Source organism: Zootoca vivipara, chromosome 1, assembly GCF_965207765.1.
Source record: "Zootoca vivipara chromosome 1, rZooViv2.hap1.1, whole genome shotgun sequence".
NCBI lineage: Eukaryota > Metazoa > Chordata > Lepidosauria > Squamata > Lacertidae > Zootoca > Zootoca vivipara.
Window position 1 is genome coordinate 62,668,346 of NC_142582.1, and position 23,297 is coordinate 62,691,642.

Below are 23,297 nucleotides of genomic sequence, written 5' to 3' on the forward strand. Positions count from 1 at the left end.
CCACAAGAACAAGAATGGGTCAACAGTGCTGAAGGATATGGTGCAGAAGAAATATAGGATTGTATCTGATGGTAGTTTGTACCAGCAGGAAGCACTTTCAGCTAGTCTGCTTTTCCCCAGCTCCCCGCACCCTGAAAAGTTACTCATGAGGGTTTGAGATCCTCCAGCATATAGTTCCCTATACTAAAAACAGTCCCACAACTCTGTTTTCCGAATGTTTGTTCATGGCAAGGATATATGCTGCCATTATCCCACGGCTATACTGTGTAGCGCTGCCAATGCTAATGAAAACGTGGTGAGGAGGATTGCTGGTCTTGCTAATTCAACTCCTTGTTCCAAGTGACACTAGAACTAATGTCCCATATTGCATTATTGTGTGGCATAGGCTTATCAATGCAGTAGGTGATAGTTATCAGGCCACCTGTCTGCAACTCTATCACAAAACAAGCTGTTAATATTTTTTAGTTTACTTTGTTAAATGTGTGCTTGATCCTATGTCATAAAAATGAACAAGCAGTTAACATATTTCCTAGAGGCACAGGAAGCAACCATTTCCAAAGGTATGAAGCAAGTTCTAGATCTTAAGAATGAAATGCTTTTCCAACACCTCCCTCAATTTTAATTCTAGAGAGGCAACCCAAAACTGTGTGGTCTTCAGAGCTTCAAGCTAAGCAGTTTTCTGCATATTTTGCATTTTATGATCAAAATGAAAAGGGCACCATGAAATATAATGGGAAACGAGCCTGAGCAAAACTTCAAGCTCCCTTTCTGTGTGTAGCTAGGAAAAGGGGCCTGTGCTAAATTGGGACTTTGTGAAAATGGAAGCAGATACCAACTAAGTCCTCGTTGCAGTTCTGCAGGAGGAAGGGAGTGTACAAGCCCAAGGTTTTACTCAGATTCATTCCTGCCTATGCACATGGTTTAACATTACGTACATATAGACACAGTGTGAAAGAGTAGGACTTAAAAGATCATGTTGCCTTCTAATTTCAAGTGTAATGTGAATATGTGATAATATGCTGTGTTTTATGAGTGAAATATATGCACTTTAATAAGAAAAAAAATCAGTTGAGAAATTATATTCTTCCTTTAAAAACAGGTGTTCAATACCCACATTTTCCTCTATAATAAAGGCCTTCAATATATGTCACAGAACACTACCACAATGTAATGGATCCCTAGTTTTAAAAGTTATGCAGAATATACCAAGACACTAAACAGATTGAGGTTACTATCAGATATTAAAGCCAACACTCCTAAAAACAGCTTTCTTATGCCAACATCTCTAACAACTCCGATTTCTACCAAAGTGCTCCACGTTAAGTCTGCTTTGGGAAGAAAGAAAAAAAGCACAGGCAAGAGAAGACTGAGTATTCCAATCTGCTTCGCAAGTATAAGTCAACACACAATGCACAGGTTCTCCAACAGCAATGCTTTTTCGAGCACTAGTATTATGGTCTGGTCTACACTAGATTAGTCTTCACCCTGTATTCAAGACCACAATTCCTCTTTTACATCAGTTAGGTTAGGGCAACAGATGTAATCATAGAATATATGTAGAAATGTTCTAATGCAATGACAAACATATAGGCCCTAAATCCTAATGCAGATACGGAAAAAAAACTAAAATAGTTTCCCCCTTAAACTTTCTGCACTGCCAAGAGCTGAAGAGGAAGGCCAGCGCCACACAAACATGCACAATATGGAACCATTCACAGCTCCCAAGTCGGAACAATAGTGTATAACTGTGGTCAAATTTGAGCCTAGGGCTTGCTGATCAGAAGGTCAGCGGTTTGAATCCCCGCGACGGGGTGAGCTCCCGTTGTTCGGTCCCAGCTCCTGCCAACCTAGCAGTTCGAAAGCACCTCAAAGTGCAAGTAGATAAATACAAGTAGATACAGCGGGAAAGTAAACGGCGTTTCTGTGTGCTGCTCTGGTTAGCCAGAAGCGGCTTTGTCATGCTGGCCACATGACCTGGAAGCTGTACGCCGGCTCCCTTGGCCAACAACGCGAGATGAGCGCCGTAACCCCAGAGTCGGTCACGACTGGACTTAATGGTCGGGGTCTCTTTACCTTTTACCCTTGGGTAAATGTTCTCTCTTTTGAGGTGAATGAAATACTTTTCAAAACTGTTTTGAAAATACTTGTACAATCAGTTCATGCTGCTACACATCTCTTTTTTTTACCCTTGGGAAATGTTCTCTCTTTTGAGGTGAATGAAATACTTTTCAAAACTGTTTTAAAAATACTTGTACAATCAGTTCATGCTGCTACACATCTCTTAGATCCAAAATCTAAAGGTCTGGATTATAAACAAGCAACAGCCTTCAATTTGATGTTGGAAAGTCCCTTCAAATATTGCAGGAGTGTAAATTGTGAGTCTGCCAAGCAGTGGAATAAAATATGGGGTCAGAATAGCTAACTTTTACAGATGACACTTGCAATTGACTCCTGTGCATTTTTATTTAAAGTTGTGTACAACATGTCTCAATATGATTTTCACTCACATGAATGTACACAGGATTTCAGGCTTCCACCAGTGATTAAGAAGAGGTATTAATTAAAAAACAAAACAAATATCCAGATGTGCTGCTACTCATTGACAGTGTGCTGGAGATAAACTACTGTGATAAGAAAGCAGCGGCTAGAGTAGCTGTCCTAGAAACACTTGCACAGGAATGCATACCATGCTATGCTCTGTAGCAGCCCTCACACTGAAAGATGTTTCATAAGTTCTTGGAGAAACAGAACATCTTCACATTTAGAGAGAGATGCAAGAGCAGCTGTGAGTACAAGACATGGCTTTTGGACCAAGAAGGAGCTTTTGGACCAGCACATTATAAATCCAAATATCTTCTATTTCTATGCAGTGAGGCCAGAGTTCTACACACTGTCTTAAATAACTAAGACAAAGAGATTCAAAATTCCTGCAGGTTTTTAACAATGTGTATTAGAAATCACATTAATTTTCAAGATGGAAGATTTATACAGTCAAACCTCAGTTTGCGACCGCCTTCGTTTGCAACTGCTTCGGTTTCCAACCACCGTGGACCTGGAGGTGTTTACATCCAGGTTCCACAGTGCTCGGATGCGCAGAAGCAATTTGTACAATGTACAATAGCTATTTGGCTTAACTCTCTCCATAATTTTTTGAAACGCTTGTTAACCTGAAGAGACGGTACCTTTTTAAGAACAGAGAACCAGTGTTCAAAACTCTCATTATTCTAGGCGCGTTTTGTGACAGGGAATTTCATTAGTGTGGTACTGCACCTAAGTTTTCAGATTAAGAAGAAGAGTTTGGATTTGATCCCCGCTTTATCACTACTCTAAGGAGTCTCGAAGCGGCTAACATTCTCCTTTCCCTTCCTCCCCCACAACAAACACTCTGTGGAGTGAGTGGGGCTGAGAGACTTCAAACAAGTGTGACTAGCCCAAGGTCACCCAGCAGCTGCATGTGGAGGAGCCAGGACGCGAACCCAGTCCCCCAGATTACGAGTCCACCGCTCTTAACCACTACACCACACTGGCTGCAGAGTGGAAGGAAAGGAGGACCCTTTTCTGCCTCCCCACTTCCAGCTACTCTCTGAAGACTGGAGAAGAGACCCTCTTAAAGATATTAAGACCATGTGAAAAATAAATATAATATTTTAGCTGCAGTTCATTCATTTTCAGCTTTGTATTTTTGTTATTAAAAAAGAACGACTAGACATTCCGTTGTTGCACCCATAATCTAGGTTTAAGGTGCCATTTAGCTCCTAGCTTTCATATGACAGTTTTTAACACTGCAGAGAACCCATGTAGAGGTAATATGAACAGCTTAGAAAGAAGCTGGGATAGAATATTAGATTTTTAAGAGAAGAACCTGAGTTTATGGCTTTGAAAAAGATAAGATAAGATATCTTTATTGTCATTGTCCCCTTGCGGGAACAACGAAATTACTCGGTTGCTACATCCACTCCGATAAAGCATTCCGCATAATCCAAAATTATAAAAACCTAATTAAAAACAGTAAATATAATACAAAATAACAAGTAAAATAAGATGACTTCAAAGTCCAGGCTTTCCATTTAAGGCCAAAATCGCTCTAGAGAAGAAACTGTTCCTGAGACGGCTCGTTCTTGCCTGCATAGTTCTATATCTCCGTCCCGATGGCAGGAGCTGAAAGAAATGGTGACCAGGGTGCGTTGTATCTCTTGATATATCTAGTGCTTTTTTATGGCACCTGGTGGTGTAAATTTGTTCTAAGGTGGTGAGTGAGCAGCCAATAATGCTCTCTGCTGTTTTAATAATTCTACACAGCCCTGCTCTGTCCTGGGAAGTACAGCTTCCGTACCACACACATAAACCGTACGTGAGCACGCTCTGTATGGCACAGTGATAGAAGGCAAGCAGCAAAACTGCTGAGGCTTATTGACAATGAGAAAAGTCAACAACCCTGACTACAGCATTGATATTTTATGGATAACAGTCATCATCTCTGTGAAAGTACAAGAGAATGAGTGCATGTGAGGGTCCTAGGAGAGAAAGAGAATGTGCTTTTGCCTCAGGGCAAGAGAAAGACGTTTAACATTATATCAGAAAACATGACAACATTGGCAAGAGCCTAACTGTAAGAGTTGCAAGTCACAAACTCAAGTTTAGAATAACTAAATAAGAATGCAATTTTCTTGTTTCAGCAATCTCACCTATTGAATGAAATAAATAATCTCAAATATATGAGTGCAAGTGTTCATTAAGCAGAAAAGATGTACTGGCATATCAGTGACCACAAATTATGTAATTATACTGTAACACAAAGAAAGAAGGAAGGAAGTGAGGAAAATTCAGAATTTAAATTCAAGTAAGCAGATTTAAATGGGATATATGGGTGACTGATTTGGCAAGATAACCAAGTTGTCCAATCTAGCTGAGAGAGAATGGAAAAAGGTTGCCTCCTAACAACACCTTGAAAACATAGAAATCTAACCCCTAATTTTAAACATTAAAGCCTACACAAAGAAACACAAACAGCCAGTGCAATCACAACAAAAACACATCCATCTTAAGAGCACATAACTAAGGCAAGAAGAACATAATGTGCATCAGGAAGAAATGGAAATTCCTATAAACACTGACATTATTCATGATTTTACAGTTAAGGTGTTCTACATATTTTTCTAAATTGCAACTAGGTCCGTGAGGGTAGCCATTAGAAACCGAATTTTTCTATTTACTAAATAAAAGAAACCAAACATATACCAAAAAGAACCACATTGTATGGGCTACAAAAACTGGAAGCCTGGAAGTTATGTATTAATGGAATTCAACCTTACCTATAAATGAATGAATGATAAAGAGACTTAAATTACACCTAAATGGGGAAAAATTGAAAGGAACTGTCAGCATGAAAGAAAAGTGAAATGGACCAAAGAAAAAAGACAGTAATAACTAGTGTTCCAAAAGATTCAAGAAATGGTTTGTCACATACAGCTGCTCTTCAAAATAATTAGTTTCAAATAATCAGCATAAAACTCGATCTTCCCACCCACAAGACCTTAGATACAGCCATTGATGTATTTCATTTGTGAACTCAATAACTGCTACCCTATCACTAAAATTATTCTGTGATAACCAAAGAAACACTATTTCCACTAGGAAGCTATGTATATTGTGCAGAATGTGCTGGTTAGGATGTCATGCAAGTGTATATGTTTTCATCATGACACAAATCCCATTTTTGCATGCTGATATATTTTATGTATAACTTGCTCTTTGTTTTAATATAGGTCCCCAAATCAACACATACTGGACATTTCTAAGTATCAGTGTAGCCACAATATGTTTGAGAACTGATCATGAGGGAGTCTTGCCCATGCAGAGGTTTTAAAACAAGCCTACTATGGGGGAAGAAAGAAAAATAGACAAGTTGCATATCTTTTCAGGTCCACTTCACCCATGACACTTTTCCTACATGGCAATATTATTAATTGGGGAGGCACTGAAAAATGTTATACAAGAATCAGACAAGTGTACATTTCATTGCAAATTACCCATTGCAAGTGAAGATGCAATTTGCAATTTGAGGATTTTTGCCCTTTGCACGTGTAAGGGAATGTAATGCGTAAAGCAGCCTTAGCATTTTCAACAAAAGACTCAATACCAATATACAGAAAACAAAGCCAAAGTAAAAAACAAAAAAGTCAAACATTCTGCAACAAGATTTCAAAGCTTGTTAAATATGCATATGTAACACTTAAATTCAATAAAACTGTGTATTATTTGTTTATCTGTAGTTTACAAGTGTTTATGCGACAACAGCCAGGTTGTTAGTTACATCTGTGCCTTAATGAAGGAGCATTAACAGGTATTGTTAAAGAGAATGAAATGGATACTGTTAACTTGGTCACTAAAAAGTAGCAGCATAGAAATTCTTCAACCCCAATTCATGTCAACAAAAATACAGTCGTACCTTGGAAGTCGAACGGAATCCATTCCGGAAGTCCGTTCAACTTCCAAGACGTTCAGAAACCAAGGTATGGCTTATGATTGGCTGCAGAAAGCTCCTGCAGCCAATCAGAAGCCCCGTCGGACTTTCGGCTTCCAAAGAACGTTTGCGGCATTCGGGAGCCAACACGTCTGAGTACTAGGGCATTCGGGATCCAAGGTACGACTGTAAAAGCTAGTTATGATAAAATTAAGATCCTACGATTTAACGGTTACATGGCATACAGTGCTTTAATATAACTAACCTTAGGTTCACTTTCTGCTTCTTCGTCCTCTTCTCCTTCTTCTTCACCTTCCAATTCCTATGTTTTTGGTTTTTTAAAAGTAGGATAAGAATGCTTTTTTAAAGGAGCAATACTTTCTACTGATGACAACAATAACATGTCCAAAACTTAACTCAATGATGTTTTACAGCTAAGATTGAAATTGTTTGCAAGTAGAAGTATTTAGTTACAGGATTCCCTTAACCTTCTTAGAGTATATTCTCATGGCTCTTGACATTAAGCAACCTTCCCAGTAATTTTTCCAAGGCAGGGTGGGATAGGGTGGAGTAAATACTCCAAACTTGTGTGCATGTGCAGAAGCCTCCTCCAACCCAGAAGTACACCGGAAATGACGCTTGTGCGTGCACACAACCTATTTTCGTCGCTTTTCCGGGTCGGAAGTTGGCAGCTGCGCCACACCGCGCCGGTAAGAGCGGGCGGCGGGGGACCTCGGGGGCCGCATAAAAGAGCCCCCGGGCCGTAGTCTGGGGACCCCTGCACTATACAGTAATAAAGCACTAAGGTTTCAAAACCTGAACCCTTTCATACTTTGTAACTCAACTGGGAGAATTTCAGGAGGCATGCATACACACTAATAAAAAATAGGGGAATGTTTCCCTTTTAGAGCAGTTCAGAGATTAAGATCACTGGAGAAGGCCCTCTGGTGGGTCCACCAATCTCACAGGTTCCGGCAGCAGGAGCTTGTGAGAGGGCCTTCTCAGTGATGACCCTAAGAATGTGAAGCTTCCTTACAACACAGGTGCATCAAGCACCCTATCTTTATAGCTTCTGAATAAAATCCTCTTTACCCTGACCTATGTATTTTTTTTAAAAAAAGGGGTTTTGTATCCTCCCTAAAATTTGTTGAATAAAACTATTGTTTTAGAGTTATAGGTGGAGTTTGGGTTCTCTATTGTTTTAATCGTATGTGTTTTTATATGCTATAACCCATCCTGAACCTTCTGCTGAAAAGCAGGCAGGAAAGACAAAAATAAAATAGATCAATAATTATGTGTCCCCAAAACAGAGATAACAGACATGCAAAAAATGCCTGCTTTTTCTCAACTTGGGTGTTACTGTAGCACTGGAATGGAACCCATTAGCAGAAGAGGCTGTCAACAGGTTACGAACAGTGCAAATGACTAGATCAAAGCAGAAGTATTTAGTTACAGGATTCCCTTAACCTTCTTAGAGTATATTCTCATGGCTCTTGACATTAAGCAACCTTCCCAGTAATTTTTCCAAGGCAGGGTGGGATAGGGTGGAGTAAATACTCCAAACAAACAAACACACACATGCTAAGCATCAGAGAAAAGGTAAGATCTGGTGACTTAGCAGTGACAAACCCAAGGCAGATTTGGCTTTTGGGAAACTTGTATTCCAGCTCTTCCCTCCATTGTTTCTCAATGGGTAGGCCTGTTGTCCATCTACAGATAGTGAAAAGATGCCCAGTCGAACTGTTAAAACCTATTCCCTGTCTCCCTGCAACCCATCAATTGCAGTGCTGCTACAGTCAGTTTCACTGCCCCCACCCTGCTGCATTTACCCCCAACATGTCTAACAAAACTATCAGAAAACCATTCTCTTTCACCAGACTTACTTGACAAAATAGGGCTTGGCAAATGCTTCTTAACATGGCTGTAGTTCCCCAAGCACCGAGACAGGCTAGCTCTCAAACCGGTACAAAGTTCAGTAGTTTTTATAAAGTATTCACACTGACTTATGGAACATACAAGACTCAAACATGTGCATCCTTGGATTATCTCATAGAAAGCTAAATATTACATTTTTCTCCCCTAGGGAAAATGTGACAAGTAGATTAAACAGTATTTCACTCACCTCCTCTTCTCCTTCCTCTCCTTCTTCAAACTAAAAAGGGAGGAAACTTGTTTAGATCCCAATTTAAACCATTAGCAGATGAAACACAATATTTGAAGATATGCATTCCAGATCAGATCCCCAGCACTTGGGTATATAAGTACATAATATTTTCATCTCAAGTCCATACACTAACACTTTCATTTATATCCTAATGGAGGACGGAATGTAGTCTTTTAAGCTAAATGCAAAATTGAATTGCTATGAGGTCACAGTATTAAGAAAGCTTATCAATTTTCACTAACATAACCAGCTTCATCTCCAGTGATCTGTTTATTGTTTAAGACTAGTTAAGAAAAATTAGAGAGCAATTACATCAGTAAGGAAAAGGCCAGCAGGTCAGTCTTAAAGGTGGGGTAGTGCAGTGCTTAGGATATTGTGCTGAGACATCCCAGTCAAATTTCACCTCAGCTACAAGTTCAATGGCTAGTGCTAGGCAAGCTGCTATCCTTTCAGCCTCAGCCTCCACCTGCACTATAGGGATAAAATCAACATACCTGTACTGTACAGAACTGTTCTAATGGTTACTGTAATACCATGCCATCATGCTATTAGCTATTAAAATGTATTTCTGTAGCAAGTATTTCTGCAGCAAGATTATGCTTTTCCAGAAGCAGGAAATTAGAAGAGGGGCCCTGCAACAAAATGTTGCAGTATTCTCACCTGCTAGCAAGAATGTTCTTGCCAGGGTTCCAGCCAAGCAGACATCACCCCACCCAGATACTAAAAATGTGTAAGCAGCTCTTTTTCAGCAGACACTCAGCATTCCATGTCTACTGAGTATCCTCAATCTTAATCGGGTTGTTTTTTGGTCATTTTTTGCATCGAAAACGTGTGTGAAGGGTAGCTTTTTGGTTTCTCTGAGCATGCAGATACTTCCCTTTTCATACTCAGAGGCCCCATTATAACTCCAGTTTTGTTGGAATTTACCACATCACTTGGCTATTTGAGGGAGTGATAAGGACACAATCAGTTCTCCAGCCAAAAGCTGACCATTTATGAATAAAGTTAACTTTCCCTTAAAGCGCACACGCACACGCACACACACACTCTATACATGGAATATTCACATATTAAGATAATCTTAAAAGTATACATACATTATCGTCATCCTCTATAGCTTCCCCAGTGAAATAGAGTACAGCACGGGGAACTATTCTTTCACGGAAAAAGTGTCCAACTTCAAAATCTATAGCTAAAGTACACTCTGAATCTTCATCCTGGAAAAGTTAAGAGGAAAATGTAGGTAAAATATACAACCACAACTGATTTTTTTTGGTCAAAGTATTTATTAGGTTATTAGTTTGTACTTCTACCGCTTATTTAACATCGCTAGAAGTCAAACAATGAATTATAACAGTGTGACAATTTTCAATAGAACATCAGGCAATGTCAGAACAGTTTTTTAAGGAACCAGATAGACCTTTAGATGCTAGTCTATCCTGTAATAATCAACTGACATACAGGAAAAATACTAACTCCCTGTACTGAAACAATCTGCAATCAACTCCAGAGGACAGGTGGGAAGATAAAATACTGTTTAGGAGAAAAACAGCAGAGAAGAAAAGGAAATATAAAATAAATAAATGAATGAAATTTATTCCTGTTTATTACTGAAAACCTTTTGCCCTACTAATAAAAGAATTGGGTATGCAGTTCCACATCTGGGGTGATACTTGCAGTCCAAAAACAGCAATTAAACTAGAGTTTAAGTACAGGACTCAACAAAACACAAGATGGCTCAAGACCACACCTGATGCCGATAAAATTACACTGTCACAAGTGATAAAAGTGATACACGAGCACTTCCTGCATATGCAAGAAAGCCCCACAGATTTTTCCCAGTTTTCCAGTCTTGTTGCAATTTCTCCCAGTTTTCCTACCAGACTCCATGCTGGAAGGTCCCTCAACACTGAGGAGGAGTTTTTGAAGGAGAGACAGGAGGCTGGGAAGACCTGTTTTGAGCAGAAATTCACAACTCTATCTCGGGATCCAACCCATATTAAGTAACTGATTATTTGCTATCCTTTGAAGTCTGTTGCCAGAAAAGAGTCTACCTCAACATGTTTAATGGTAAGGCTGGAACAGACTATAAAAATATTAAAATTAACTTACCAGTGATTCTCCATCTCCTGAAACTACAAAAAGACAAGAAGTCAGTCTAAACTGTTTAAAAACCCAACCCTGCTGCAGGTTCTAGGGTGAAAACTATTGTTGCATGTACAGGTGAAACTTGGAAAATTAGAATATCATCGAAAAGTGCATTTATTTCAGTAACACAACTTAAAAGGTGAAACCAATATATGAGATAGATGCATGACATGCAAATCAAGATTATGTCAAGCCTTTATTTGTTGTAATTGTAATTATTTGTCGTTAGGGGGGGTCGATTATAAATGGAATGTAATTAATGAAATGTAATAGCGATGTTTATTTTTGTATTATTGTAACTATTTGTTTTATTACTGTGGAATTTCCAAAAGAAAGCACTGAAATAAATGCACTTTTCGACAATACTCTAATTTCCTGAGTTTCACCTGTAGATGGAGCAAGAAATATCCTTAGCTTTCTCTGGGTGTTTTTGCTAGGACAACTAGGACTCCATTTTCAAAGCTTATCCTTTCAACTAGGTCCTTTTATTTGTCTCTTGGGTCAACAGCTTAGGTTAGGGCCAAAACAGCATGTGAGAAAAATTGGGCAGGTAAAAATGAAGTTTGCAAAACACACCCTGCCACGTTTCAACACAAAAGATGCAGCTTTGGAACTGAAACCCACACAGGATGAATGTTTACAACATCAGAAGGGAAAGCTATTCACCCCAAGCCCACATTTAGCTCAAATAATGGGAATTCAAAATACTTTCTATAATACAAAAGTTAAAATGCAAGCATCACCATTCTGATCCAGCCACATAGTAACACATTGATCCAGGAGATAAAAACTGAATTTCAAATCTAAGCCTTGTCCCTATGATAAGCCACCATATACTTCCCCACTTCTTTTAAAGCCTCCTGTGCTTGTATGAATAGTTACTAGACCAGGCTTTCTTAACCGTGGGCCCTCAGATGTTCTTGAACTACAACTCTCACTGTCCCTGACTGCTAGACAGAATGGCTAGGAATCATAGGAGTTGTAGTCCAACAATATCTGGGGACCTGAGATTGAGAAAGGCTGCATGAGACAGTAGTATGATCCTGTTGGCTCTTATGCTGCTGCATACAATTGGCTTTCTCTCTATGCCCACCCACAGAACGGATGCACAAGCCTTCTAATCAGAACTTTGTGATATGCAAAGGCAGAGATGATTTTAATATTTTGATGAGCAGCATATGCAAGAAAAAGTTGGCATCATGTCGTGGTTTGGTTTTAAAAAATTGAACACTGACACACGGGTTGTCAAGAAAAGAGCAGTGCAAAAGTTAATATATTTCAGTTTTTGTTTGCTAAAGAAAGATGGGCCCTCCTAGCAAGAAAGAAACCTGTAAGATCCCCTTGAAGCCATTATGAGCAATGCTATCTTGATGCATTTTTAATAATAATTGCTTTTTTAAGTCACAGAATGCCCTGTTGTCAACTCTGCAGCCTAATCACCACAGACTATTAAATCAATTCTAATCTTCCATGCAGTTATTTGGATTTAGAACTCTACAGCCCTCATGTGGTAAAAAGTGGAACAGGTATGCAATAATTAGTTTTTAACAACTTTATACCTTTTTCAGGCAGCTAAAATAAGGGAGCTCATAATTGTAGCTGAATTTGTGGTGTGTAACATGTTACAAGATAAGATGTGCTGGAAGCCTAAGCTACTTTAGATGTATGTTGCTGATATATAGGTGACAGCAGGAAGGTTTCGGATCTCTAACATCTTGGCCATCAGTTACCTACAAAAAGTCTCAACAACGAAAGGCCTTTTTTCCTTTAAATATCACTGCCTATCAAGAAAGTTGAGTATGCAATGCCCGGTTAACTCCTTCCCTGCAAACCTGATTCAAAGTACAGTCGTACCTCGTAAGTCAAACGGAATCCATTCAACTTCCAAAACGTTTGGAAACCAAGGCGTGGCTTTTGATTGGTTTCCAACTGTGCAGGTGCACCGGAAACAATAGCCATGCTGGACGTTTGGCTTCCAAAAAAGGTTCAAAAACCAGAACACTCACTTCCAGTTTTCAATCATTCGGGAGCGGGAACATTTGACTCCCAAGGCGTTTGGGAGCCGAGGTACGACTGTAACTGGAAGAGGCTGTAAGGCAGGAAGAGAACCCCTTTATCTTCATCTCTTTTAGAACCTAATGCAAAGTCAAGAGCCCAATTCCTTATTTTAAAAAGCCAACCCACGAAATGTAGGTAAGGGAGGATTTTCAAATTACTTAGTCTTGATCGCCAACTGTATGGATAAACCATCCACTCCCAGAAAAACCTCTTGCAAATAAGTGTTCAAAAAGTATAATCTGTGGTATCTTAATGGCAATAGCCATTTTGATTCAGCTTTCATATAAAAAAGAGAAATGGCATCCTCTATGAAACCCAAACAGACCTACAGAGCTCCTGCTAGGGGCTGGCTAGAGCTGGAGGACACAGAGGGGGCACATTTTGTTGTACATCCACTTTTAAAGGGATGTAAACCACAAGCTGTCTTAGAAGGCTCCTGATACTAAAGTTTTTACAAAATAATTACAGCCTTAACAGATTGCTATTCTTTGTTTATTTTCTTCATGCTTGTTATATGGAAATAGCTTGCTAAAATAAATATGAGTATTCCTAAAAAGGAACAGATTAAATTTAACCAAACTTACCTTTTATTGGACTGAAGAAGTTAAAAAATGAGTCATTGGGTACTTGTTTAGTAATTGTTCTAACTGTGCCTCGCCCCTTGTGTTTTTGTTTCTTCTTTATTGTTTTAACTGTAACATTCTTTCCTTTCTTCCAATCAATAGTACATCTGAAGATGAAGAATTTATATATCAATGACATTTAAAAAGGAGAGTGTCACATTGAACATTTGGTAGCTTTTCAAGCCAGTGGTCAAGTCTTGTAAGGATAATGGCAGTTTTCTTTAGCACTGCTGCTAGAGTTAGTCTATATTGTGTGACATAATATTCCAATACATAAACCTATTTGAGTGCAATAGCTCCTAAAGTTCTACTTTCCCTAAAGTCTGCAACTAGAACAAGAAGATAAGGCATGTGGAATTGTGATTTTTCACTGCATTGTGCCCTGCTTGTAAACTCTAGTAGTCGATGGATTTTTTAAAAAATGGTCAGAATCCCCAAAATTAAAGCTAGCTTGGTGGATCCAGAGACAGATGAGGGGAAATCTGTTACCCACGATGGGGTTTTCCGAGTCCCTCCCCCTACCAACAGGGACACTGGAGTGAGGGGAGAAATGCCTTTCTTCTCATCTAAGACAACCAAGGATCCAGGTTTAATTTAATCCTTTAATCAAAGAACCATAGGACTGTAGAGTTGGAAGGTACCCCATCTAGTCCAACCTCCTGTGATGCAGGAATCTCAACTATGAGATATATGAGCAATGGCCATCCAACCTCTGCTTGAAACTCTCCAAGGAATGAGAGTCCACCAGCTCCTGAGACAGTCTGTTCCACTGTTAAACAGTTCTTAGTCAAGAAGGTTCTTCCTGATGTTTAGTCGGAATATCTTTTCTCAATGACGGACTTGTGTACTATGGCCCCCTATGCAAGGCCAAAATGTGATACCCCCCCCAGCCCTCGCACTGCATTCTCAAAGCCAGGTAAGAGAGGCCCAAGGCTTTGGGAGGGGGGCATGAGGCTCTGGCCTGGTCCTAGAGCCCTGCTACCTCCACCTCAAAGCTGGACAGGCGCTTATGGAACTTTGGGAAGGGGAAAGGAGGAGGAAGGACTCTAGGATGTTGTCAGAGCCTCGCACATACTTCCCAAAACCTTGCACCTCCCTATGAGAAGGTGACCCCTCGGTTCAGCACCCAGTCCATGCGCACCACTCAAACAGCTGTAAATCCATTCCGGCCTTTACCTTAAATCCATTGGTTTGGAGCAGGAGAAAACAAGCTTGCTCCATCCTCTATGTGACAGCCCTTTAGATATCTGAAGATATTGGCTATCACATCTCTTCTCAGTATCCTCTTTACCAGGCTAAACATACCCAGTTCCCTCAACTGTTCCTTGTAAGGTTTGGTTTCTATACCCTTTATCATCCTGACCACCCCCCTCTGTACATATTCCACCTTGTTAACATCCATCTTAAACTGTGGGATCCAGAACTGGACACAGGACTCCAGGTGTGGTCTGACCAAGGCAGAAAAGAGCAGCTAGAAGAACAGCTTGTTTTTGCTGCTGCATCACACTGCTGACTCATGTTAAGCTTGTGGTCCACTAAGACCCCCGCCCCCTGATCCTTTTCACTTGTACTACTGGCAATAGTTCTGTGATCGTTGATCCAATATACTACATTCATTCATAACACCAGAAGTGCTTTCAGAGTGATTTTATATTTTGGCCACATATATTTATAATGGTACCTTAAACTTCAGACTAGAAGCTCAAAAATGTTTAAGAATATTTTCTTACCCCTCACAGTCAACAATTTCAGGGCCTTCAAATGAAAAGGGATCCGTCTTATCTGGCTCCGACTTCATCTTGTATGTTTTTGTCAGAATCGAATTAGTAAAATAGTCATTGGGCTCAAAGTAGAACTCTAATGTGAAAGACTAAAAGAGATCCATTATTGTTGTAAAGCTCTCAACTATTTTTGGCAGACAGAAGGTGATAAAGTGTTATTAGTAAACAATATTTGTATTGGCAATGCACCCTTTACAAAAATAAAAGTTCAGATCCTACTTTGTAACAGTCTCATTTTACACTGCTCTATTAAAATGTAATAAAACATGAATAAGATAAACACACAAAATAAATAATATGGAACAATTAGTGTGCTATATGTTTTCTTGACAGGTTTTGTATTACAGCTATTCATAGTACAAAGTTCTGCTTTTTATTTTATTTTCATTTTGCTTTTCAAACAAAGCTTAAAGGTTAATCTTAATACAGTGCACACTTAATTCACAAGCAGATATATGCACAAATAAAGGGCAAACAAGCACCAGCAAAGGATGTTCCTCAGCTGATAAAAGCCTCTGCTGGACCAAAGAGCCTTCTGTGAGTGGAATAGGGATTAATGCCATCTTTAACCATTCCCCTGTGCTACCTCCCCAGACTCCAGGTTTTTTGGGGGAAGGGGGGATAGGATAAAGGGAATTGCCGAAGGTCACATTGCTCACTCCACCAGGCTTCAGTCAGTGGAGGAACACCAATTGGATACAACCCTTAACTTTGGTTGGGGGACAACAGCATAAACATCCTAGGTTCATATCTAAAAGTACAAGTGTTATCTATTGTTTTAGTCAGCAACAATGGCAGGTCAGGTGAGAATAGGAGAGTATCAGATTCTCCCCCCCCCCAAAAAAAAATGGTTTAGAGAATGAGTCAAAGCATTTGAGATCATCATCACATGAATTATTTGTTTTCCTCAGCTGAAGAAATAGTTCAGAACTAGTCACCAGGCATTTCCCCCATTTCCTTGTATTGTTGCTACCTATTCCACCTTCTTGCCACTGTCATAATAATCAGCTAACATTTCCAAGCTACAAGAAAAATGGAGGGCAAACACCCCCATGTGAGCCAAAGGCAGTTTGCTTGCAGGTGCTCATTCACAAGGAGCAGTTAACTGCTAACTTGTTCAAGAAAAGCATGAAACTGCAAAACCTTTGGTGAAAAATAATCCAAAATCAATTATCTTATTTCAGGTCTGACAACCAGGAGAGAATTGCAACTTTACTTAAGTCAGTGGTTCCCAACAGGTGGTCCGGGGACCCCCAGGGGTCCGCGAGCTATGCCAGAGGGGTCCGCAAGATGCTATTAGAATAAAAAATATATTAAATATATTTCGTATGATAACATATTTTTTTGTTTTGGCCGCTTCCTGCATGAGCAGAGTCTAGCGCAAAACTAGAATTAGATAGAGGCAGTAGTTCTGCTGTATGCCGTTAGGTGGCGCTTTACAAACACTACTGTTTTGCAAAGAGGCAGCGCGCGCATTCTACTAACGCTCGCCTCCCCAAGATGCTTTGCGCGCGTCGGCTTCATTTGCGCGCTACTGCGCAGGTACCGTGTCTTCTCCATTCCCCTCCCTCCTCCCTGGCGTGCGCTGCCTCTTTGCAAAACAGGAATGTTTGTAAACAAAGCGTTGTTTTTCGCGGAAGCTACAGTTCGCGTAGTTAAAAATGGACCGTTGGTTAAAAAGTGGTTCGTTAAAACGACAAAGGCCTACAGATGAAGAGGAAGAACTGTAAAAAACGTATAAATATAAAATATAAAAAGACCCTTAATTTGGCTCTCACTTTTTAATTTTAGGATTAGGAATTAATGGGGGTCCTTGTCACAATAGCGGCTCGATGAGGGGTCCTCGAGAAAAATTTGTTGGGAACCCCTGACTTAAGTAACCACAATAGTCAATATGGATCAAAGCTTCACTACAGTGCATTCAAAGAACAGAAGCTTAAATATGTTCTAACAGAACTCTCACATATTGCTTAGTTTTCTAATGGCAAACTGCTCTTGTGTGCCAAGTGAAGTCAAGAGCTTGGAGTACTTCCAGGAACAACAGGATGCCATATGAACAGTTATTCCAGCCACTGATTTCTGTTTATATTACTAGAGTCAGCTCTCACTAGAGAGCAGATAAAAGCTTCTCTCACCCTCTTAAAAAGGTAATTCTAATACTTTAACATATAAATAGAAGTAAAATGCAAACCCAGCATGTAAGATACTAACAGAAGATTGAGCAGTGTAACCAACTTAAAACTTTTCCAAGAAAAATCAAAGCTGAGGTTGTTAATAATGTGGGATCAACTCTCTGAAGGTGAAGCCATGTAATGCTACTGAGCACAACTTCCTCTGAGTGCTTCTATTAGATCAGGCATCCCCAAACTTCGGCCCTCCAGATGTTTTGGACTACAATTCCCATCTTCCCCGACCACTGGTCCTGTCAGCTAGGGATCATGGGAGTTGTAGGCCAAAACATCTGGAGGGCCGCAGTTTGGGGGTGTCTGTTCTATATCTATGTGTTTTGTTTTGCAAAACTGAAGCCGTGTACGCTGCGGTTATATACAATACAGTATAAAACTCTATTTACTGGGCAAAACCTTTTACTAATAGCAATGAACCACTGAATAGTTTCTCTGAAGTGGCCCACTAAGCAATATATATATTTAGCTACTTTCACTGCATGCAGCCCAACAGAAACAGCTCCCAGAGAACCTAATTCACTAATTAATACTATTAAAATTTTAAATGAGGTACTAGGAAAGATCTACATCTTCCCTTGTTCTGTGGAAGTTGCTTAAAACTAGTTCAAATATGTTAAGAATATCTTCCTTGGTGGTGAAGCAATGATACAGAAGACTTCTTAACACACATTAAGTGGTACTACATAGTTTTTCAATTCTTTAGCCATTGTATTAACTTGGTCCTTGAAGCAGAACCAAACTTTACAACGTATTGATAAAGGGTAAAGGGAACTCCCGACCATTAGGTCCAGTCGTGACCGACTCTGGAGTTGCGGCGCTCATCTTGCGTTATTGGCCGAGGGAGCCGGCGTGCAGCTTCCAGGTCATGTGGCCAGCATGACAAAGCCACTTCTGGTGAATCAGAGCAGCACACGGAAATGCCGTTTACCTTCCCACTGTAGCGGTACCTATTTATCTACTTGCACTTTGACATGCTTTCGAACTGCTAGGTTGGCAAGAGCTGGGACCGAGCAACGGGAGCTCACCCCGTCGCGGGGATTCGAACCGCTGACTTTCTGATTGGCAAGCCCTAGGCCTAGGTTTAACCCACAGCGCCACCCGCGTCCCAATGTACTGATAGGATGCTCCTATTTTATGGAACCTTTCCCTAGGACAGGGGATTAGTTTCACCTTGTTGGTTGTTGCATGCAACATTTCACAACAAAGGAAAAATAAAATATAGTCCCAGCAACCCACCAATGGCAGAAGAAACCTATACTCACTCACCATACATGAATTAGCGACACATCTTAAGTTTACATAAATAAATGATTACCAAACCTATACTGAACTCTATCCCTTGCCAAGTTCAGTTATTTTGCTTATGATACTCCCATAGATTGAAAATGAGCAAAACCTATGAACACTGACCAAAATCTCTCCCTACTTTCCTTCCTTGTTCCATTTTTGTTTATTTTATTTCTTTACTGGTAAAGTTTTGGTTTTAGTTTATATCAATATAACAAACATGCTTCAGTAAAGTATTAATAAAAGACCTAATTCAAGTACAAGCTCATATTATTTTAAGACATTATTTCATTACAGTAATTGTCAGGAGGTGGTGCTATTCTAACTGTAGTTTTTAATGACTGATCTAATAAAGAAGTCCCCAGTGGGATATACAGCTGAGAAGTTCATCTTCTAAGGTGAAACTTGATACAATAAGATAAAAATGGAAATCCTCCGCACTCAAACTATTAATGGCTACCATGCCCCTCTCAAGTTAAATCATACTAAATCCTTAGAAGTTAAATCATACTAACCATAGGCTGTCCTGGCTCAGAAAATTTTACTTTGATATCCTGCAGGTGCTTCAAAATTGGCTCATCATATTCCTAAACAGAAATGGTAAAGCTATGATTAAGATGAAAGAAATGGCTGGCATCTCATAAAGAGTCAAACGCCTCCAATGCAAGTTCTCAAGTTTACTTAGACCATCTTCAATTTCAAGTTAACTGTTTCTGCCTCAGTTAGTTCTTCAGCCAACTCTATATATTAACTAATACACTAACGGTCAACCCCACGCTCCCAATATAGTTGAATCAAAAATAAATGTATCTCAGAAGGTCAAGAGGGATATGCGATTAGGTGTGCACTAATGAAAGAGAAGGAGAGATGAGAGACCCCAATTTTTGGACAACACTGAGATAGCAAGTAAGCAGAAGGTAAATCAAGAAAAGGCCAAAACAGGGACAGAAGTAGCTTACTGAAATCTGCAAGTTGTAAAGTAATTAGAAAAGCCCAGCAAAATTCTAACAAACAGCATGATAGTGGCCTGGCTCACACATACATGTTCTGATGCAGGCTGTCCCAAAGTCCGTTTTTCTGCTTCCTGACTCTTGACATGCTGGAAGAAGCCTAGACTTGTTTTGTAGTCCAAACCCATGAAAGCAGGTTTGAACAACATTACAAGTCAAAGCTTATGGTATGTTGCAGCGAAAAGCGGGAGACAAGTGAAGTGAGGGCTTCTGAGCAGCATGAGCAATACTATTTTAATGTGATGAGTGAAGCAGAACAACACATGTTCATTAATACTTATTTCCAGGAAAATCTGTCACAGATCCCTCTCCTGTTCACATTTATCATTATCAGGTTGGTATTTGAATTGAGATGCCATGACATGTAAAAACAAATTAACAAACAGCCTTTTTATAGGCATTACCTGTACTAATTCACTCAGCATATCTACATTTCTAAATATTGTGAACCAAAAATCTGGGATTCCTTTGGGATTTGTCTCTTCAGCTGCTCCTGCTTCTTTTTCTTCTATTACTACTTTATTTTTCACATCTCCCTAATAACAGAAAAGAGAGAAACTTCTTTAAAGGTTTTGGCCAGAAGCTAGTCAATAAATATATTCAAAGTTGTTTGTAAAATGCAAATGCCCCATTTCTTAGGTGTTCTTTTAACGTTCTTAATGCAGAAGCATTGTCATTATAAAAAGTATTTGCATCTAAAACAAAACGTGGGTAGTTGTGAGGCTAAGGGCTATAAAGGGCAAAAATAGCAATTTTAACACAGATTGGTATTGCTTTATTACACAAGTAAACAACTTGGATCATACATTATGTCTCATTGACACATGGTGATTTATGGTGAGCTGATTTAAGTAAATTTGAATAACTTCTCAATATGTAACAATGAAATGTATGTACTGTGACTGTGTATCTTGTTTATTATTATTTGTTAAATGCTATGATGGGGGGGAATATAACCTTGGGTGGTTTTGTGCCTACCAGTATGGAAACAAAATGACACCCCCACCCCCGGAACATTTGCCCTAAAAAGATAGTCATATCTCTGGTTACGTTCGCCGCGGGTTGCGTACATCACGGGATACAAACACGCCAAACCTGGAAGTTCTGGAACGGGTTACTTCCAGGTTCGCCGATTCGCACATGCGCAGAAGTGCCAAATGACGTCATGCGCATGCGCAGAAGCGCCGAATCGCACAGCAAGCATGCTCAGATTCGGCACTTCAGGTCGTGCACTGCTCAGGTTGCGAACGGGGCTCCGGAACAGATCCCGTTCGCATCCAGAGGTACCACTGTAAGGCAACTGTTTCTTCTTCTGGAGCGTTCCAGGGTATGCAAAAGAAAATTAGTCTCTAATTTTTTTCAAAAAAAAAGCATCTAAAAATAGTTTTAACAAGGACACATTTTCATTTTCTTACTCTCCAGAATGCCCCCTACCGACTATACCAGGGGTCCCCAAACTTACCCAGATTTGGGCTGGATGCCCGCCGCGCCGATTGCGTGGGGGCACGCGGCTGTGCATGCGCAAACACTATTTCTGGCACACTCCCGACCTGGAAAGCGCTGGAAATAGCTTGTGTGCATGTGCAGAAGCCTCCTCCAACCCAGAAGTACACCGGAAATGACGCTTGTGCGTGCGCACAACCTATTTCCGTCGCTTTTCCGGGTCGGAAGTTGGCAGCTGCGCCACACCGCGCCGGTAAGAGCGGGCGGCGGGGGACCTCGGGGGCCGCATAAAAGAGCCCCCGGACCGTAGTCTGGGGACCCCTGCACTATACAGTAATAAAGCACTAAGGTTTCAAAACCTGAACCCTTTCATACTTTGTAAACTCAACTGGGAGAATTTCAGGAGGCATGCATACACACTAATAAAAAATAGGGGAATGTTTCCCTTTTAGAGCAGTTCAGAGATTAAGATCACTGGAGAAGGCCCTCTGGTGGGTCCACCAATCTCACAGGTTCCGGCAGCAGGAGCTTGTGAGAGGGCCTTCCCAGTGATGACCCTAAGAATGTGAAGCTTCCTTACAACACAGGTGCATCAAGCACCCTATCTTTATAGCTTCTGAATAAAATCCTCTTTACCCTGACCTATGTATTTTTTTTAAAAAAAAGGGGTTTTGTATCCTCCCTAAAATGTGTTGAATAAAACTATTGTTTTAGAGTTATAGGTGGAGTTTGGGTTCTCTATTGTTTTAATCGTATGTGTTTTTATATGCTATAACCCATCCTGAACCTTCTGCTGAAAAGCAGGCAGGAAAGACAAAAATAAAATAGATCAATAATTATGTGTCCCCAAAACAGAGATAACAGACATGCAAAAAATACCTGCTTTTTCTCAACTTGGGTGTTACTGTAGCACTGGAATGGAACCCATTAGCAGAAGAGGCTGTCAACAGGTTACGAACAGTGCAAATGACTAGATCAAAGCAGTTTCCTAGCCAATTTCATTAGGCATGCAGCTATTATATGAAGCTATAGAAAGAGAAAAACTGCTAAATACCTTGGTAACTCAATCTCATAATATGCTCTGCCAGGACAGGTATTATTTTAATGAGATCACTTCATTAGGTTTTCTGAAGAGTTTACTAGAAATATTACACATCACAGCTTAAATTATTTTAGTAAATGTATTCAGAAGCAAATTCTACTTACAGCAAGTTTTTCTTCCTCCTCATTTTCACTGTGCCATTCTGCTTCTGCCTCTGTAGGTTCAGCACCACCAGTGATAAAATCCCTTCTCTGTGTAATTAGTATAAAAAATGTAGACAAGTTAGAACATACTAAGGTTATCCAAGAGCACTGGAGAGTGCTGTGGAAAATGGATCCACAATGGTGGTTCCCATTGTCTGCTCATATAAGTTAAGGAACTGTATAAACTACTATCTCAGAAGTATTGGGAATGTGCTTCATTTTATTTAATCTAACACCCCCAAACGACTTTATCATCAAACAATATCTGAGAGTGACTTAGGTTTTCTGGTATTTTAGATACTCTAACCAAGGTACAGGGAAACAAATATCCTTTGAACGTTGTAAATTAAAGTAAAAAGAAAAGAAAACAGTTACTTTAGTTGAACAAAAACTAAATACATTATAATGCCTAAAAAGAGAAAATGAAGTGCAGATTACAGCTGTGTAGCTGCTGAACAACTCAAACATGAAATTGACCAGGATCAGAGGAATACTGAATAACTATACCATAAATGAATACCAGTATTCTAAATGCCAAAATAATCAATTATAGAATTAAGACTTAACAGGAAAGGCCTAATATAGTTATTGCTTTAGGAAAGTGCTCCCTGGAAGGACAGATCGTGAAGCTGAGGCTCCAATACTTTGGCCACCTCATGAGAAGAGAAGAATCCTTGGAAAAGACCCTGATGTTGGGAAAGATTGAGGGCACTAGGAGAAGGGGACGACAGAGGACAAGATGGTTGGACAGTGTTCTCGAAGCTACGAACATGAGTTTGACCAAACTGCGGGAGGCAGTGCAAGACAGGAGTGCCTGGCGTGCTATGGTCCATGGGGTCACGAAGAGTCGGGCACGACTAAACGACTAAACAACAACAACAACTAACAG

General features: G+C 40.0%; 1 protein-coding gene and 2 non-coding genes across 7 annotated transcripts in view; all 3 read right to left on the minus strand.

The window, feature by feature from the left end:
- Window positions 1–23,297, minus strand: part of NAP1L4 (nucleosome assembly protein 1 like 4) — a 36,119-nt gene that overhangs the window by 2,323 nt on the left and 10,499 nt on the right. For 2 of the 5 annotated variants that reach the window (XM_060276166.2, XM_088666454.1), the window contains exons 6-15: window positions 22,370–22,456; window positions 20,125–20,256; window positions 19,226–19,297; window positions 15,187–15,326; window positions 13,418–13,563; window positions 10,740–10,762; window positions 9,725–9,844; window positions 8,586–8,615; window positions 6,729–6,785; window positions 5,313–5,350 (exon numbers count right to left, since the gene is read on the minus strand). In XM_060276166.2, the coding sequence (XP_060132149.1) occupies window positions 5,345–5,350; window positions 6,729–6,785; window positions 8,586–8,615; window positions 9,725–9,844; window positions 10,740–10,762; window positions 13,418–13,563; window positions 15,187–15,326; window positions 19,226–19,297; window positions 20,125–20,256; window positions 22,370–22,456 (813 nt within the window). In that variant the 3' untranslated portion in view covers window positions 5,313–5,344. The remainder of the gene's footprint in view (window positions 1–5,312; window positions 5,351–6,728; window positions 6,786–8,585; window positions 8,616–9,724; window positions 9,845–10,739; window positions 10,763–13,417; window positions 13,564–15,186; window positions 15,327–19,225; window positions 19,298–20,124; window positions 20,257–22,369; window positions 22,457–23,297) is intronic. The other 3 variants (XM_035120896.3, XM_088666449.1, XM_088666456.1) reach the window with 2 other exon arrangements.
- Window positions 7,757–7,884, minus strand: LOC118075700 (small nucleolar RNA SNORA54). Its single transcript, XR_004691436.2, has one exon. It is a non-coding gene; the product is annotated as a small nucleolar RNA SNORA54 (small nucleolar RNA).
- LOC118075698 (small nucleolar RNA SNORA54) lies at window positions 22,002–22,129 on the minus strand. Its single transcript, XR_004691435.2, has one exon. It is a non-coding gene; the product is annotated as a small nucleolar RNA SNORA54 (small nucleolar RNA).